Source organism: Uloborus diversus, chromosome 10 (genome assembly GCF_026930045.1).
Source record: "Uloborus diversus isolate 005 chromosome 10, Udiv.v.3.1, whole genome shotgun sequence".
Classification (NCBI taxonomy): domain Eukaryota; kingdom Metazoa; phylum Arthropoda; class Arachnida; order Araneae; family Uloboridae; genus Uloborus; species Uloborus diversus.
Window position 1 is genome coordinate 90,219,034 of NC_072740.1, and position 16,233 is coordinate 90,235,266.

Here is a 16,233-nt window from a genome sequence, read left to right on the forward strand (position 1 = left end):
AGGACTGGAACGCAATAAAGAAAGTCATCAGATATTTAAACTGTACAAAAGAAATTTGTTTACAATTAACAGCAAAATCAGCACCAACTTTAACTGTTTACACGGATGCAGATTTTGCGCAAGACCAGCATGACAGGAAATCAACATCAGGATACCTAATATTTCTCGGAAACTCACTAATTTCATGGGCATCGAGGAAACAAACTACAGTTTCATTATCGTCAGCTGAAGCTGAATATATAGCTTTGTCTGAAGCAATGCAAGAACTTTTATGGCTGCTAAAACTCACAAACGACTTGGAACTTTCTCAGTCATTGCCAGTAAAAGTGTTTGAAGATAACCAATCCACAATAAAGCTGGTGCAGTCTGAGAAATTCAGTTCACGAACCAAACACATTGATACAAAGTATCATCACATCAAAGACTTGTTCAACAGAAACATTATAGACTTGGACTATTTTCCAACTAATGAGATGCTTGCAGATATAATGACTAAACCTCTTCCTAAAGTAAAATACCTGTATTGTAGGGGTAAAATGAACCTGGTTTAAGTTTCTATAGCAAAACCAGGGGATATGATAGAACATTTTGCGTACAGAAACTTAATGTAGAACTTTAATTCCTTTAACTATTTTTCAGATCACCAGATGTCGCCTTAAGCGTCTTTAATAAACGCACTCATATCATATTAATTGTAACTCTTGCGAATCGAACTGCGCAGTACTCTCCAGTCAGCCATTATCTATACAACATGTTTCGTTCTACGCACTACCAAAGGTAGGCGATTATGTATTATATATTTTAGTTCGTAATGTTTTTTCATATGCAAATATATTCATCACATTGTATATAATCATTGCTTTCATTAAATATATGGATCGAACTTGCGCCTGGTTATTAAAAATAACAGATTTTTATAAAACTTTCAATGACATTAGGTTCCACTGTTGGAAGTAGATCAGTTTGTTCTTAAGGTATTTTAATTATTTTTCTAAAATCATTTTTTTCTTTGGTATCTGAAATGTTATGGAAAGAAGTATTAGATTCGTGAAAATTTGAGTTCTGAATTTCGATGTGTGCTGAATAGCTGAATCAATTTTGAGGATTTCCGAAAAAAAATCTGTTTCAGTGAATTTGTGCGTGATCCATCTTTTTTGGATATGCGACTTCAATTTTGTTAAACTTCCAGGTGAGCTCCTCCACTGTAACGCTCAAAAAACGCACTCTTTGCCATTAAGAGTTATCTAAAACTGAGTTTCCAGAACTGCAATTTTGAAAAATTTATGGGGAGAGCCCCTGAACCTTCCCTCTTCTTATATATAACAGAATCAAAGACAATCTGCAATTGCCTTTTTGGAGATTCAATTTGGAAAATTGCCAGGGGAATGCCACTGCACTTCTCCTTCCACTAACATTACCAAAAATCTATCAAAATTGCATTTCTTAATCAACAGCATTTAAGTGGAACATTTAAGTGGAGAGCTCTTTTTCCTTCCCCCACTCTTATCAAAATCATCAAAGATTGTTTTAAATTTGGTTTTCAGGCTGCAATCTCGAAAAAAATTTCTGGGGAGTGCTTCCGAAAACTCCTTTCTCTAACATCACGAAAGGCGGCTACAAGTGCGATTTTAGAGCTTCCATTTCCAAAAAATGACTGTCCACTAACCATAGATAGCCTGAAATCGAAATTTTAAGACTTTAATCACGAAAATTTTCAGAGGGACACCTCCCGAATCTCTTATCTACCTAACATTACCACAGATAGTTTAAAACTGTTTTTTGAACTACTATTTTGAAAACGTTTCGGGGGAGAGTCCCCGAACCCGCCCACTCTTCTTTACATAACAGAAGAGTATCTACAAGTACTTTTTTGATACTTCAATTTCGAAAAAAAATACCAGGGAGGGACCACAGAGTTGTTCTAATTGATGCCACCAAACCTTCCCAATTAATGTCTAAAACTCTGTTTTTATAACTACAATTTCAAAATTTTTCTCCCCCGGATCCCCCTATCTGACTGAATATTATACTTCCGACAAGGTTCAACTTGCTTACATCCAGTAATGACTTTATCCCAAACCAGAAAGGTGAATCCATTCTTTGTATTTTGTTTTTAATTTACGTTTGGAAAAAAAAATCTAAGCTTTTTTATTTAACGGCCATATTGCAAGTTTTTTGAGGTGAGACATGTTGACAATCCAACGATATTTCGGTTCAGATGGCTGTAGTTAGCGTTACTCCCCCCCCCCCACGTTAGTTTGCCTGGGAATTAGAAACTCGAAAGAGTATTACCTTTAACTAACCTAATTCGAAAGCGAGAAGTTTTGGGGGGGGGGGGGATTTTGCGCCATTGAGCTTGGGGGGGATGAGCACCCCTGAGGCTCAGATATTTTCCTCATGGTTTAGCAGGATATTTTTCCCATGGAAACCGATTTCAGTGCAGATTACAATTATTAAAATTTGACATTTTTAATAACGTATTAACGGCTGAAGAAGAAATGTTTTTACATTTTTGCACAGAAAAAGTACTAAAAGCAAGGAAGTTCTAAATGGGAAATAAATTGCCCCCCCAAGAAAGGGGGGCTTGGGCCCCCACTTGAACCCCATATGGGCGTCTCTGAACTCTGGTAGGTAACGCTATTTGTTGACCACTTTTTCATTTCTTCATTCTCCTAAAATGAGTCTTAAATGTGTCAGTAAAACAGTTACAGGATCCAGTTTAGTCAAATCACAATAAAGCCTTTACCTGCATGTCAAACATTACCAAAAAATATTATCAAATTATCATGCCGTGGCATGAGTTTCACTGTTGATGATGTCAGCATTGCTCAATCAGTGAATTTGCTATTATAAATATGAGGATATTGCTATAATCCTGAAAAGCAAAACTTTAAAAGTAATCCTCCTAAAAAGCGACTATCTCTCAATGATGGACAAAACTTCCAGTTCCATGATTATCTGCTATATTCAAAAGTACTACTGTATAAACACAGATTTCACTCGAAATCTTTCACCAAAAAAAGTTTCATAGATTCCATAAAAAAAGGAGAGGAAGTCAGAAGTACTTTGAGAGTACAAATAGAACAGGTAGCAAAATTTGGAACTAGGCTAGGCAGCTAGAATTTTAACGAATTTTTTCTGCTTAAACACATTAAAATTGGTTTAAAAAAAAATTCATGAAGGAGGGATAAATTTTACACATTTAAGAACTAATTTGTTTTCCACTATGTTGCAGTTTTAATTCTAACTCTTTAACCAGAAAAAAAAAAAAAAACATTATGTACTTGAGCATTAAAAATTTTCCCAAATTCTTTGAGAAACTGAAAACTTTTCTAGCAGGCCCGATGAGAGGCCATGTCAGCCTAGTCGGAAACTACGGGCCTTGAGGAAGCCTGACGACACCAACACAAAAAAAGGAAAGAAAGAAAAAAAAGGAAGAAAGAAAAAGGGGAAGAAAACAATGAATAAGAGAAAATGTAAAGTAAAATTTACTTTTTTGCCATTTACTGTTGTGACACTTAAAATTTGTTTTCTAGTAAGCACTTTTGATTTTTCTCCTTTTTTTACTTCTTCCCCCTCTTTTTTTCTTTTCCCCTTTTTCTTTTTTTGGCGGCCGGAAGGTGCCTGGCAACATAACTGACAAGGGGCCTCCCGACTTCGCTCTTTGCTGCCCAGTTTTCTAGGTGTCTTAAAATCTTCCCAGTGTTATCCAGGTGGATAGAACCTTCAAAGCTTAACCCCAATGTGGAAAACAAATACATTGATTATGCTGCTGAGGATTAGAGAGTGAAGAGGATAGAGAGCAAATGGCACAATAAAATAAAAAGAAACAATGAAATACTTTTATTAAAATTTAAAATGGCAGAAATAACATGGTATATATCATAAAAGTTGTCTGTAAATCAACACAAAAAACATATAATAGGAACTATGATACTTGTGTGTTACTCATTCTTTTTTTTCTATTGCAATGAGTTTAAATCAAATATGTCATTATTTTTTTTCCCCCTTTCAATATCAAGTTTGTAAAACATTTTAAAACCGTAGTCCAAAGTTACATATCACATTTAGAACCATTATAATTGAATGACAATGAAAATGTTACCACTTTCCAGTCAAAAGTTCTTAGGTTTCAGAAAAAACATCAGTTTTTACAAACAATATTCTCACTCAAAAAGTTTAAAAGTTTTGCAAAACATTTTCTAATGAATTTTTGAAAAGTAATTAATGGTAAAAATACAAATTTAAAATATTGCAAAAAATTTTTCAAATGTCCATTATTCAGACTTTAGAATTTCTTCTATCTTTTGTTTAGCGAGCTCAAGAGTGCTTTTTACATCATCATTCATCTCCACCTTTTCAAATTCTTTATCTGCCATAATATTCAAAACCTGGAAAAAATTCAATACACTGTAAAACTAAACTACATCATGTAACTTCTTTGAAGATTGTTTTTCAGATGGTTATCCAAGAATGATATTTAACTGTCAAATATGATGGTGAAATAATAGGGCACTTAAAATTTCTATTCATCCAATCGGATTCTTTGCACAGTGAATATTGCAATCTGATGAATATTAAAATATTTATTTATGCTATTAAAAATATTACATTTTTTTTATACAGTAGGGTGTGGTGAGGTAAAGTGGTCATAAAATCCATGGTTTTCAACTTAGGTAAATAATAAATACAAGACTTTATTTTAAACTTAAAAATTTTTTTTGTTATTTTACACTACATTAATAATGAACACGCCAGAATTTATTTTTCGGAAGAAAAAGATTTATTTAAATAGTTTAATGACTTTTCTTTTTCATATGTGTTAATGACCTGAGGTGGGGTAAAGTGGTCATAGTTAAAAACAATTGATATAAAACCATTATAAATAACCATATTTTTTTTTTCTGTTCAACACACTATGTTCATTTGAAGAAATTAACTTTATTTACATAAATTACAAACTTGTGATGGCCAACTATGGTCAAAAATTGGTTCATAAAGAATTTAATTGGATTTTACCAATATTCATCAGGGAAGGTGGGATGATTTTCAATGTTTTATTTCTTTAGAAATATATTAAAGATAGCGTCTGAATCTGAATAATGTCTAAATTACCGAAATTGCATAAGAATAAAATATTACAGAGCTCTGAAAAAATTTTACTTGATTGAGAAGGGGAAAAAATAATCAAGATTTATCTATTCAATGTATGCAAAATACTTCTAGTTTTAAGTTTCTACTTTTTACCAATATTTAACAGCTGATTTTTTTGGAGGGTAGAATTGGTTTAAATTATTCTACTAGAATAAATTGAAAGCTGTGGTTGCAGAAAAAATGCCAAGATTTCTTCAAATGCTATAGGATTACTACTTTAATTCAATTGCTATATCAAATTTAAGCTCAGTTATATTTCATCTATTTTACCTTACAAACAGTACATGTTGAGTAAACTTGATTCTTAACTGATATTTGCCTCACAAGTGAAGATTGAATGATTTTAGATGAAGGATGTATGTTCAAATTATCCTATGATCACTTTACCCCATTTTACTTAAGTTGTTCGAAAATATTATATGAATTGAATCCAGTATAGCTGTTTATGCAGAAGTGTTCTTGAAACATCCAAGAAGCTGCCTGCACAACCAATACACAAAAAATTTCGAAAACAAAATTTTATAAAGAAGTTAAAAGAGGTGTTCAGATTTTAAAATGTTTCATTAGTAAACAAAAATAATTTTTTTCACGAAATAAAGTATTGCCAGCATTAAAGATTGCAGTTCAAAAGTGAAATCCTAATTGTTAAAATCTAAAAAAAAAAAAAAAAAAAAAAATTTAAAAAGTTACCCTCATTCTTTGATTTATTTGGAATACATAGCTTATTTGATTTAAGAACACTTTCCCACACCAGACCCTAAATTCTGGATTATCCGCAGAGCGAATTATCCGCGGCCTTTCACACTGACTTTCATCGATCTTTTCTTTCAGCAATGATTAACATTGCACACAGTTTAACTTTCCAAGTGCAAAATCTACTTTTAGAAATTCCAATTTCTTTCTTCCCCTCCCTTCTAATGACATCACACCTTTGAAAGTCACTGAAATCTGACTAGTTAAACCTGATTTTTATATCGAACACTACTTACTGCTTTAGATCTGAACTACTTAAGAGTGTAAATGAGTAACTGGTCCAGTCTGGAAAAAATTCTTCACCCTTTCCCTGTTCTTTTTTGGTGTAATCTAGTTTCATTTGTGCCAGGTAATTAGTTTGCACGATTTGCTTCTGTATGTGTGTAATCTGTTTGCAATAATGAGCGATTCTTTTTCAGCTTTTAAATGCATTTTTTACTATAGTCGTTTTAACTACAGTTTAAATGTATGTAATTTTTAATGATTTTTTTAAGCTATTGTGTACACTAGCATCGTTTTTCTCTACTTTGTGAATTATTTGTGAATTTGTTTATCTGCAGTTACTATGCTGCCCTATTCTGTGGGTAATCTGTAGTAAGGTCCAATAGATATTTGAACAACACCTGCTTCCATATTTAACTTCAGAGCTTCTCCCAGGATTAAAAAAAAAAGGGCTGGGTGCTTGCTTTTTTAAAAAGAGGATTTTTTCTAAACTAAAAAGCATGTTGTGTCACCTCAAAGGCCCACAATTGTTTAAGTGGCCAGTACACAGTGGTCACCATTGTCGCCAAGTTTTGAAGTACAAAATATGGGGAAAGGGGGGGGGGGAGGAGATTTTACTACTTGCATGAAAAACAATAAATAGAACTTTGCACATTCTATAATAGTATTATACAATACTTGTTTATTTACATATGAGGCAGTGAGAAGCAAAGGGATTTAATTGCCAAAATTAAAAATTTGGAGATAAATGGTCCCTAAATCTCTCCTCTGTCTTGGGGTAAGAGATATAGTAACCCTGGTAGGGTTCTGCCATACAGCAAGATTTAGAAAAACATTTCAATAAAAGCCTACCTAGGATCTGAACTTTAAAACTCGTTTCACTCAAAACTTTAAAATGTCCACTTAGATCCCTTTGCTTCTCACTGCCTCATATGGAAAATTTAAGTTAAAATAGGCTTTTAAATTTTGTTTTCAAAAAGTGCATGAATAAACAAAGGAGATGTCAGTAGGAAACTGCATTTTAGACGAAATAGTTTTAGTTTATAGCAAAGCCTCCATTTAGCCAGGGCCAGATTTCAGTGGAAGCGCGAGAAGTATAGGCTTAAAGGCCCTCCAAAAATCACAAAAAATATTTTGCTGTGCCCAATGTTAGTCAAGGTTATAATGACACACATTTTGTTCATTTTGTAGAAAAATAAAGTTTCCATATAGTTGCATAATTTCCAGATTGCTCAAGTACTTGAGTTTTAAAATTATTTGTGCCCAAAAATTTCGGATAGAAACAAAAAATAAAGCTTCTGAGCATTGTTTACATGACAAGAGTATCTCATGCATAAAGAGCAAAAGCATACAAATACAGTCAAACCTCATTATCCCGACACCTGGATTTCACAATACTCCGAACGTCACGTCACTTTTCAAAGTCCTGAACTCATGCCATATAATTTAAATGCTAAGTGAATCCCGATTTTACGAGTTTTTTTTTTTTGGTGCAACTCCAGTTAGAGAACATTTCCAGCTGTGCAGACTGGACCAAATATTTCTCCGCAGTTGAAAAATTTTCAGTAAAATAATAAAAACATCTGGAAATGTTTGTTGTGGGAACTTCAGACTCTGACGAGATTTGACCAGGCATGACACCTCAAGAATGGCGGGGTGCGAGTAGCTGAGTTCTGAAAGGTACAAGTTTCAGACTTTGATAAGAGGGACAATAAAAAGGAACTCAAAGCAGGTGGATTGTAATAATGGACGAGGGAAACAGCAGGAGAAGAGAAAGACCATAGCTACCTTAAGCTGTAGGAGGTCACAAGTTTTTCCCATGAGAGAAAAAGAAATATGAGCTCCTCATTAGATTGAAAAGGGACACACAACTCTAAAGTGGATAAAAGAATTAGAAAGTGTTTTTTTCACCTTGAAAAGGTGGGGCTTAGCCGTCAAATGGCGGACGAAAGTGGTCTTGAATTTTTTTTGATTTAAATTAATAATTTCGTGGAAAAGAGGAAGGTTAAATATGTTATTCAAAAGTTTAGCAAATACTTATTGGAAAGTATTGTAGAATTGAAAAGCATTGTAGAATTGAAAAATATAATAATAATAATAAGTGAAGATTTTTTAAAAATATTTTTTGCTATATTCACCAATAGTTTAAATTTACATTAGTTAAATCTAACTAAAAACATAAAAAGTATTAATTTCTTCATGAAATCTAATTTTATTGTTAACAAATGCTTAATTATGAATTTTTAAACTATTCCGATTATAACGTCGCTCTGGCTATGACAACACTTTGTTGACAGTATCAAAGGTGTCGTGATAACAAGGTTCAACTGAATAATATTGTCAATATTATACTTTTTTTTTATAAAGGGAGGTATGGTTGCGATGAATCTCAAAGCCAACAATTTCAAACCCATTTCAATCAAAACTGAAAAATTACCTTTCCACATCTCAAGGAAACAGCAAATCCAGGTTTACCAGCTGTGTCATCAAAGATATTTTTTAATGGACTTCCCGATAGAGACATAATAACTTCCCCAGCACGGGGTTTTCTCAGTAAGGTTTTGTTCACAACCACCCTATAATTCAAACATTTAGGTACATTACTACAAAACAAATAGAAAACTAAAACAAATATTTCAATTTCTGTTTTGATAGTACAATTTTCTCATTTCCAGTGACTGCCGTTTATTTGAATCATGTTTGTTTTAAATTGTTTAGATTCAATTAAGTGGCCGACTCAATAAAGCAAAAATTTGTAATTTTTGTTAATGTGGAATTCGTCATACAATTTAAGGGAAATTTATTTAATTTTTAGCTAAAATGTTCGAGTTATTGGTAGTTTGAGTCATGGGAAGTTTCCATAAGTCTCGAGAGTTTGAGACCATATGAAAACATCAAGATAAAGGAATATTCAAGGTATAAACTTTGCGTTATTGAGATTGGACTGTAAATTTTTTTGTGCTAAGCAGATAGACAATAGGCAGTAGAAGTAAGGTAAAAGTAAGCAATACAAAAGAATTAAAAAAATACAGCATTCGGGATAGCAAGGTATGAAACATGCAAGTCACAAAAATTTATCAAAAGTAATATGTTACAGAAATGTGAAAACAATGATTTTTACATTTTTGACACAAGATGTTGCAAGGAGCTGAATTTGACATAGTTTGGCTTTCCTCCCCACTCCCATTTGTTAGAAAGTTTAAAATTCAAGGTTTTTAGTCAAACTTTCCAAGGTTTATAGCCACATTTTCAAGGTTATCAAGCACTTGAAAATTTTTTTTTTCAAGTATTTCTCTTTTTTTTAATTTTTTTTAGGAACATCCTATTTCTCAGGAGTTGAGGGTCCCCAGCAAAGTGGGGGCTCTGAAATATAGCTTGTTTAGCTTATAGGTAAATCTGGCACTGATCACCATGCCTCCCCCTCTCTTTTAACTGCTTACAAAAAACACTAAAAGGCAAAAAAAAAAAAAAAAAACAGCATTGATGCATATCATTTAAGTGGCATGTTTGATTCAAATATTCAGCAGTTTTTTAATGTTGGAGCTGCATTTTGTTTCATTTCGAGGGTTTGATTCATTAAAGTGGCCGATCTATCTCACTTCTGATTCAATTACCCAGCGCTCATTGCGTTTCATAAAAAACCTTTTTCTCATTTTCAGCTTTCTTACATTTTCAGCCAAAAAAAAAAAAAAAAAAAGAAATTCAATGTTTTTTCAGTCACTTACATTTTGTCATCATTAATGTGTTAAACAATGAACATTATTGATGTGAATGCTAAAAAAAAAAAAAAAAAAGTGAAGGTTTTAAAACACAGCATTTTTTGTTCTTATTCCCAGAGCAAGAAAATAATTAAATTTATCATGCTTTTTAATTATTTTATTTATGTGGTAGTCATGGCACACTCTCTCAATCAATACCTTCAAACTGTGAAAAAGCCAGAGATAGTATACTAGAGCTGCTGAAAGCAATTCTATCAGTGCAATGAAGCTGTGCTAACTCAATATTAAGAAAGAAAGGAGCGCTTGAACATTATTTGAAATTCATGTTATCGAAGTTGCAAACTGCAGGAAAAAAATTTGAGATATATAAAAATTTTGATACATAGAAACAATCTTATTTTAGCCTCAAAATCTCTTAAAACATAAAAATTAAAGCTAATTTTCGTGTATGAAAGCCAATTTCTAATTTATATGAGCATTGGATTAAATGAAAGTTAATAATTAAAAAAAAACCAGAAATCTTCATTCTTTGGCAATTTAACTTGATCCACAACATTAGGGGATTTTTGTTTTGACAATGTAATCGAGAGAAAAGTAAAAAATCAATCTACTTAACTTGAATGATTTTTACTGAAGCTAAAAAGACTAGGAATGAAAATCATCAGACAAAAGTGATAACTTGAAACTGATTTTACAGTGTTACTGGTTACAACTAAGATTTGAAATAAACTTGACGGAATTTAAGAACTCCAAAACAAAACAACGTCCTATCTACACACCCCTCAACTTCAGATTCCTTATGAGTTTGGTAGCAACCTTTAGTGAAGGTAATTTTCTCCCGTAACCTTCAGTTTTCATGAGACAAACAGTTTAAAGTGGAAGAAAAAATCTATGTCTCGAAATTTTTTTTGATGTATAGAGAGTTTTTCTATGTATAGAAAGTTTTTTTATGTAAAATGAACATAGAAATTTGCTGGGATTTTGTTATATAGAAAATTTTGATACGTGGAAGTTCGATATATGGAGGTTTGACTAATAGAAATGGAGCAAACAACAGAAAAAGTGCATCTAATAGCAACCAAAATTGACGTGCATATGGAACAGTTAACAGGTATGCAGTACCAATTTTTTTTTCTTAAAAATGAGGTTGCTTCAAAAGTATATGTTTACATGTCATGGTATGTATAACAGGCATGACATGCCTATTATTCTTAGTTACATTTATTTTTATTTTCAAAACCTGAAGATCAATTAATGAAGATGGGTAAAAAAAAGCTCTGTTCCCGGAAGGGTGCATGTTAATGCTTCAGCTTGAAAGTGTTTGATAAGACCATATTGGTGCGAATGTTTTTTCAGAACATTTTCGTTTAATTTTTAAAAAAAGATTTACTTTTCAGGAAAAAACCCACCTCCAAGATTCTGCTATTTATAGACACCACTTACTAAATAACTTTGCGCCCAACCTGAATTCCACCACAGTCACATTTTCAGGAAAATGGGAAAATAGAAGGATTAGCTATAGACTTGGATAGGTTTTTTTTTTTAATTTTAAACTTGGATTCTTGTTTAACTTGATGTTGCAGTTTTAGGACACTGTGGAAAAACTAATTCTCACAGTGTTAGAACTTAGAAAGTGCAATTTTATAGCAGTGAAAATTTCATTAAATTTGAACGATGATCAGTGGCGTAGCTATTGTTTCTGCTGCCTGGAGTGACTTCTCTATTTGTAGCCCTTTCATTAAAACATTACTAATACGTTAAAGCCGCCGAAAATTATAAAATTGAAAACTTTATTTAAAGAAAAAGACAAACTAATTTAATCCGTGTTCTTCCTACAAAGGAGGGAGGGGGTGGGGAGCTCCTCTTCCAAAGAATGCTCTAAATTTACAAAAAAAATCAATAGCCACGTTCAGGGGAGGGTTTTCTCCTGAATCTTTTACAAAACTGAAGTCAGTTTTAGCCTTTGGCGACGTTGGGAAGTTGGATGGTTCTAGAATATTTTCCGCAATTTAAGTTTTAAAAATAACTCAATGACTTTTTATCTTAACCCCCCCCCTCCCACTTAAATGTAAAAATGAGAGTTTTTTAAAGTAAGGGGGCCATTGATCCCTAACCCATAAATGATGGACCTGGTTCAAGGGGTGGTCTTATGTAGTTGATGTGTTTAAAAAGTTGAAGTATTGCAGCATATTAGGTAAATAGCTACTTTGTAATATGTCACTCGTATTAAAGGATTTATTTTTAAATTCTCAAAATTCAGGCCTTTTGCCAGAGCAGAAATAATTAACTCACAGGCTTGAAATTATGCACAGTAGTTTGTGTTAGGAAGTTACAAAATTACCGCATTAAAGCTTAAAGCTCAGTGGAATTTAAAATATTTTGTAAATTTTCTCTTTATTTGATCTCTTTCTAAAAATCTCAAAGATTCAAGTCTCTTGCCAGAGAAGAAGACATTAACTAAGAGTCACGAAATTTCGCACAGTAATTAGTGTTAGGGAGTCACAAATTTTAAACACTGGGGCTAAGTGCTATGCAGAATTTCGATTTTTTTTTTCTTTCATCCACCCCAGAGCCTAATTAAAGTTAACCCATGAAACAGTGGCTTTGGGGGTCCCCTAGCTTGAAGGGCCTCCAAAACTATTCATAATGTATGTCTTTATTTGTTTTGCACTGTAAAATTTTTCTAAATATTTTTTATTCTAGTGCAAAAGTTTAAAAATTAAAGTGTTATTGCCGGTTCTGTTTTAACAAGGCTAATGAGTTCAGTAGAAAACTCTCTCCCATGGAGTGAGAAAACTATCTGGAGTGACATCTAGCATAGAATGAGACCACTCAGATGTCACTTCATGTTATGTTAGTACGGAGCGCATTATTACTGCTTAAGACATTTATTTTGGTTCTGTTGATTTACAATATTTCAAGACGTTTGAATCTTTTGTAATTATTTATTTATGTAAGCTTCAAATTACAAATACAGTGATTCAAAATTAAATAGCTTCCCAACTTCCTTTCCAATAATAATTTGGGGACACTTGAAAACATTTATGCCCCCCCCCCCAAAATTGCACTTTTTCTCTTTTTGCAAGCAATTAGAGACCGGTTTGAGGAAGGAAAAGACTTTGTTCAATGTAATCAGTGACATAATATATTTACACCCTCATACAATACAACATAATATACTTACACCCTCGGTTTACTGTAGCCTATAGCCATGTAAATGTCGATGGGGTCAACCTAAAAAAAATCAATGGTGCAGATTGCACAACTGATTTTTTTTGTGTGTGGGGAGTATCAGTTTTTTGGATGGAATGCCATTTCTCTTGGGGGATGGGTACCACTGCAGTGACAAAAAGATGTGCGATCGAGCACGTTCTTCGGTTCTGCAAGTTAAGCGGTTTTTCCACAGGTTTGTTGTGCTTACTGTCATATTTCTTAATCGGGGCCCTGCATTGCTTCTCGATTTTGTACTTTGAAATTCAGGAGTATTTTCCTGTTTCAATTTTGCATGAAACTACTTGTAGAAGGAGGTATTTAATTCATTTGAATAAACTAGTACTTTTGCTGATTTTTAAAGAGAAACATCAGTTTGAGTTATATTTGTTTTTCGTATCTCAGCATGTGATCATCCTAGGATGTTCGCATATACTGTTTAGACAGACAAAGCAGCTGCTGAGTAGGAAGCATCCTATAGGACATCGCCCTAAGAAAGAAAAGGATTACGAAGTAACTGGCGGCTATGAGGCTGCAGCCACCCATAGACCACAGAAATGATTTTTTTTTGCCTTTTTTCAAAGGTCTAAAAATCTTAATGTAACTTTAATACCATAAATAAAATTTATATAACTTCTTACATCCACCCTATCTTTATCATTTAATTTGTTTTCGCTCTACTAAGGTTGATTTACGAATTTGCGATAGTAAATGGGATGTTATTAGTTTTCCAAAATGTCCTTTTGAATTTCGGAAATTTTGCTTTACCTGTTCCAAAAATGCAATTATTTACTGTCTAAAAGAAGGAAAGGGGGAAAAGTGCACTCCACATAGTTACTTATTTTTCTTTCACACCATCTTTTTTAATTGTCGCGTTCCTTACACAATTACCATGAGCAATTTTTTTTTTCATCTTTTGCAAAAAATGAATTTTGCCTTTAAATTGCTTAGCAATGGTGTCTAAAATGCATGATCTTTTTTGTTGATAAACACTGACATTTAAAATTTTACCTTTGAATACCAATTTTTAGATGACTCCAAATGTGACTCAGAAAATTTTATTAGTCAATAACACTGTTAGATAAGTTTCAAAAAAAACTTATAGTTTTTTAAAAAATGCAGTAATTTACATCGATAAACTTTGGTGATGTCCTTGAGACATAAAATATTAGTGATCTCAGCCTCCCCCATAACAAAATTCTGGATTTGCCACTGTTAAGTAAATGAAATACATGTCTCTGTCTAACTGGTCAGGAGACGTATAAGGACTAGTGGCACTCGATATTCACTCATTAAGGCGAGTAAGTACAATTTTCAACTAGAAGTAATTAGTCAAGTAAAGAATAAATTGAAAAACACATGCAACTCGCAACGGGCTCTCTATTTTGTTTTGTGTCCATGGTGGGAAGTTCACATACCGCTTTGTCTTCTGATACTGAACTTTATCTAACAACATACTAATTGAATGAAATATTGAAATGCATCAAAATCTCATTTTTTAATGTTGACTTTTAAGCAACTTTGAATTAACATTGTTTAAAATATTGCTGAATGCACTCCTTTCTTTTTGAGAAAAAAGTGTGGCCTTGAAACACTGTCAAATGAGAGATTACACTAAAGTTTTTTAAGACTTAATAATCAGTAACTGATATAAAGACTTAAATATCAGTATGTCTTACATTTCAAATCATATACAAAAGCCATGTGGTAATTGAATCAGCCACTTGAGTGAATCAAATCTTAAAAAAAAAACCAGAACAAAATCCAGCTTTAACATTGAAAAACATATTTCAAACATGCCGCTTAAATGAATCAAGTATGTGACTATCATATCCCACAAAAAACGTGGTGCATCAGCACAATCTTTTCTTTTTTTGCTTTCTTTTCAATAAAATGTTTTTTTTTTTTTTTTGAAAATAGTGAAAAGAAGGGAAGGCAGGATGTTGAATTCTTTTAATGAGTTTTCTCGGGAAAAGGCAAACAAAACCAGTGAGGAGGAGAGAGAAGTGGTGTCAATGGAACTTCTGTAATATATTCTCTTTCACTGGTAGCATTAATATTGGATCAACGAGGTGTGAATTCTGAGGACGGTAGGTAGTTATATGACTTTGTAAAAAAGTGTCTAAACTGCTACCTATTTTTAGCAATCCACTGAAAAAACATTTTACGAAACATCTAAGTTAAAATTTGATTTTTATAACTGCTTTTTCATACTGTTTTAAAATTAAATTCATTCAATAATCAAATAATCAATAAGTTGAGCAAATGGCATACTTTTAATGATATTTTATCCTGTTTGACTAAAAATTAAATAAAGTTCTCTTTAACTGTATGTTGAATTCCACATGAAAGAAAAACAAAGATTAGTTTTATTGACTCAGCTCTTTTATTGAATAAAAACTCTCTGAAATAAACATGATTCAAATAAGCTGCGGCCACTGAATATTATTTTTTAAAGGTATTTTTTTTTTGACAACATCATAACTCCATCAATACTTTAACAAACTTCAGAAGTATGGCATAATTTTAAAGATATTGGAAAATTAAAGAAAGTTGTTTTGTCAAAAAAACCTATGTCTTCTATTTTTTTTCTTACGCATAGCATCCTAAAACGGAGACACATTGGCTCAGTTGGTTAGAGCATCATGCTAATAAAACGCAAAAGTTGCAAGTTTTAATCTACAGGGGACGAAAATTATCCTTTTAATGATTTATTTTCTTCAGCAGAATTCTAAATCGAACTTTTGTGACTATATAATTTAAACTCATAGCAGGATTCCGATCTACAACTCTGTTTTTGTTAAAATCAGGAAACAAGACATTAATTTTAACATAGAGAATCACAGTATAACTTGAAAAAAAAAAAAAAAAATGAAATAGAGGCACCAATTTTGATTTAATTTGTTGCTTCATTATGCATTACTTTAGTGTATGGCAACCCCTTATGGAGGTCTTTTCATCCGTTAGCTCAGGATTAATAGAAATTTAAATTTCTAAGCTAAAAAATTCTAGACTAATAGAAAATATTATGAGTTAGTGTCTTAGATTACAACTTGATTCACTGAAAATTTACTACATGACCATTCCTTATCTGCCCTTCCCCCAAACATAAAAAAATTTCTTAAGTGTTTAATATTTTTTATTTGTAATCAACCAGTGGTTGGAAGTAGCGCGC

At 32.4% G+C, this 16,233-nt stretch overlaps 1 protein-coding gene across 1 annotated transcript in view; it reads right to left on the reverse strand.

Annotated features, from left to right (window-relative positions):
- Window positions 1-4,033: 4,033 nt before the first annotated feature.
- LOC129231799 (uncharacterized) overlaps window positions 4,034-16,233 on the reverse strand; it is a 39,282-nt gene continuing 27,082 nt past the window's right edge. Inside the window, exons 4-5 of the mRNA XM_054866174.1 lie at window positions 8,567-8,705; window positions 4,034-4,391 (exon numbers count right to left, since the gene is read on the reverse strand). Coding sequence (XP_054722149.1) covers window positions 4,278-4,391; window positions 8,567-8,705 — 253 coding nt within the window. The 3' untranslated portion in view covers window positions 4,034-4,277. The remainder of the gene's footprint in view (window positions 4,392-8,566; window positions 8,706-16,233) is intronic.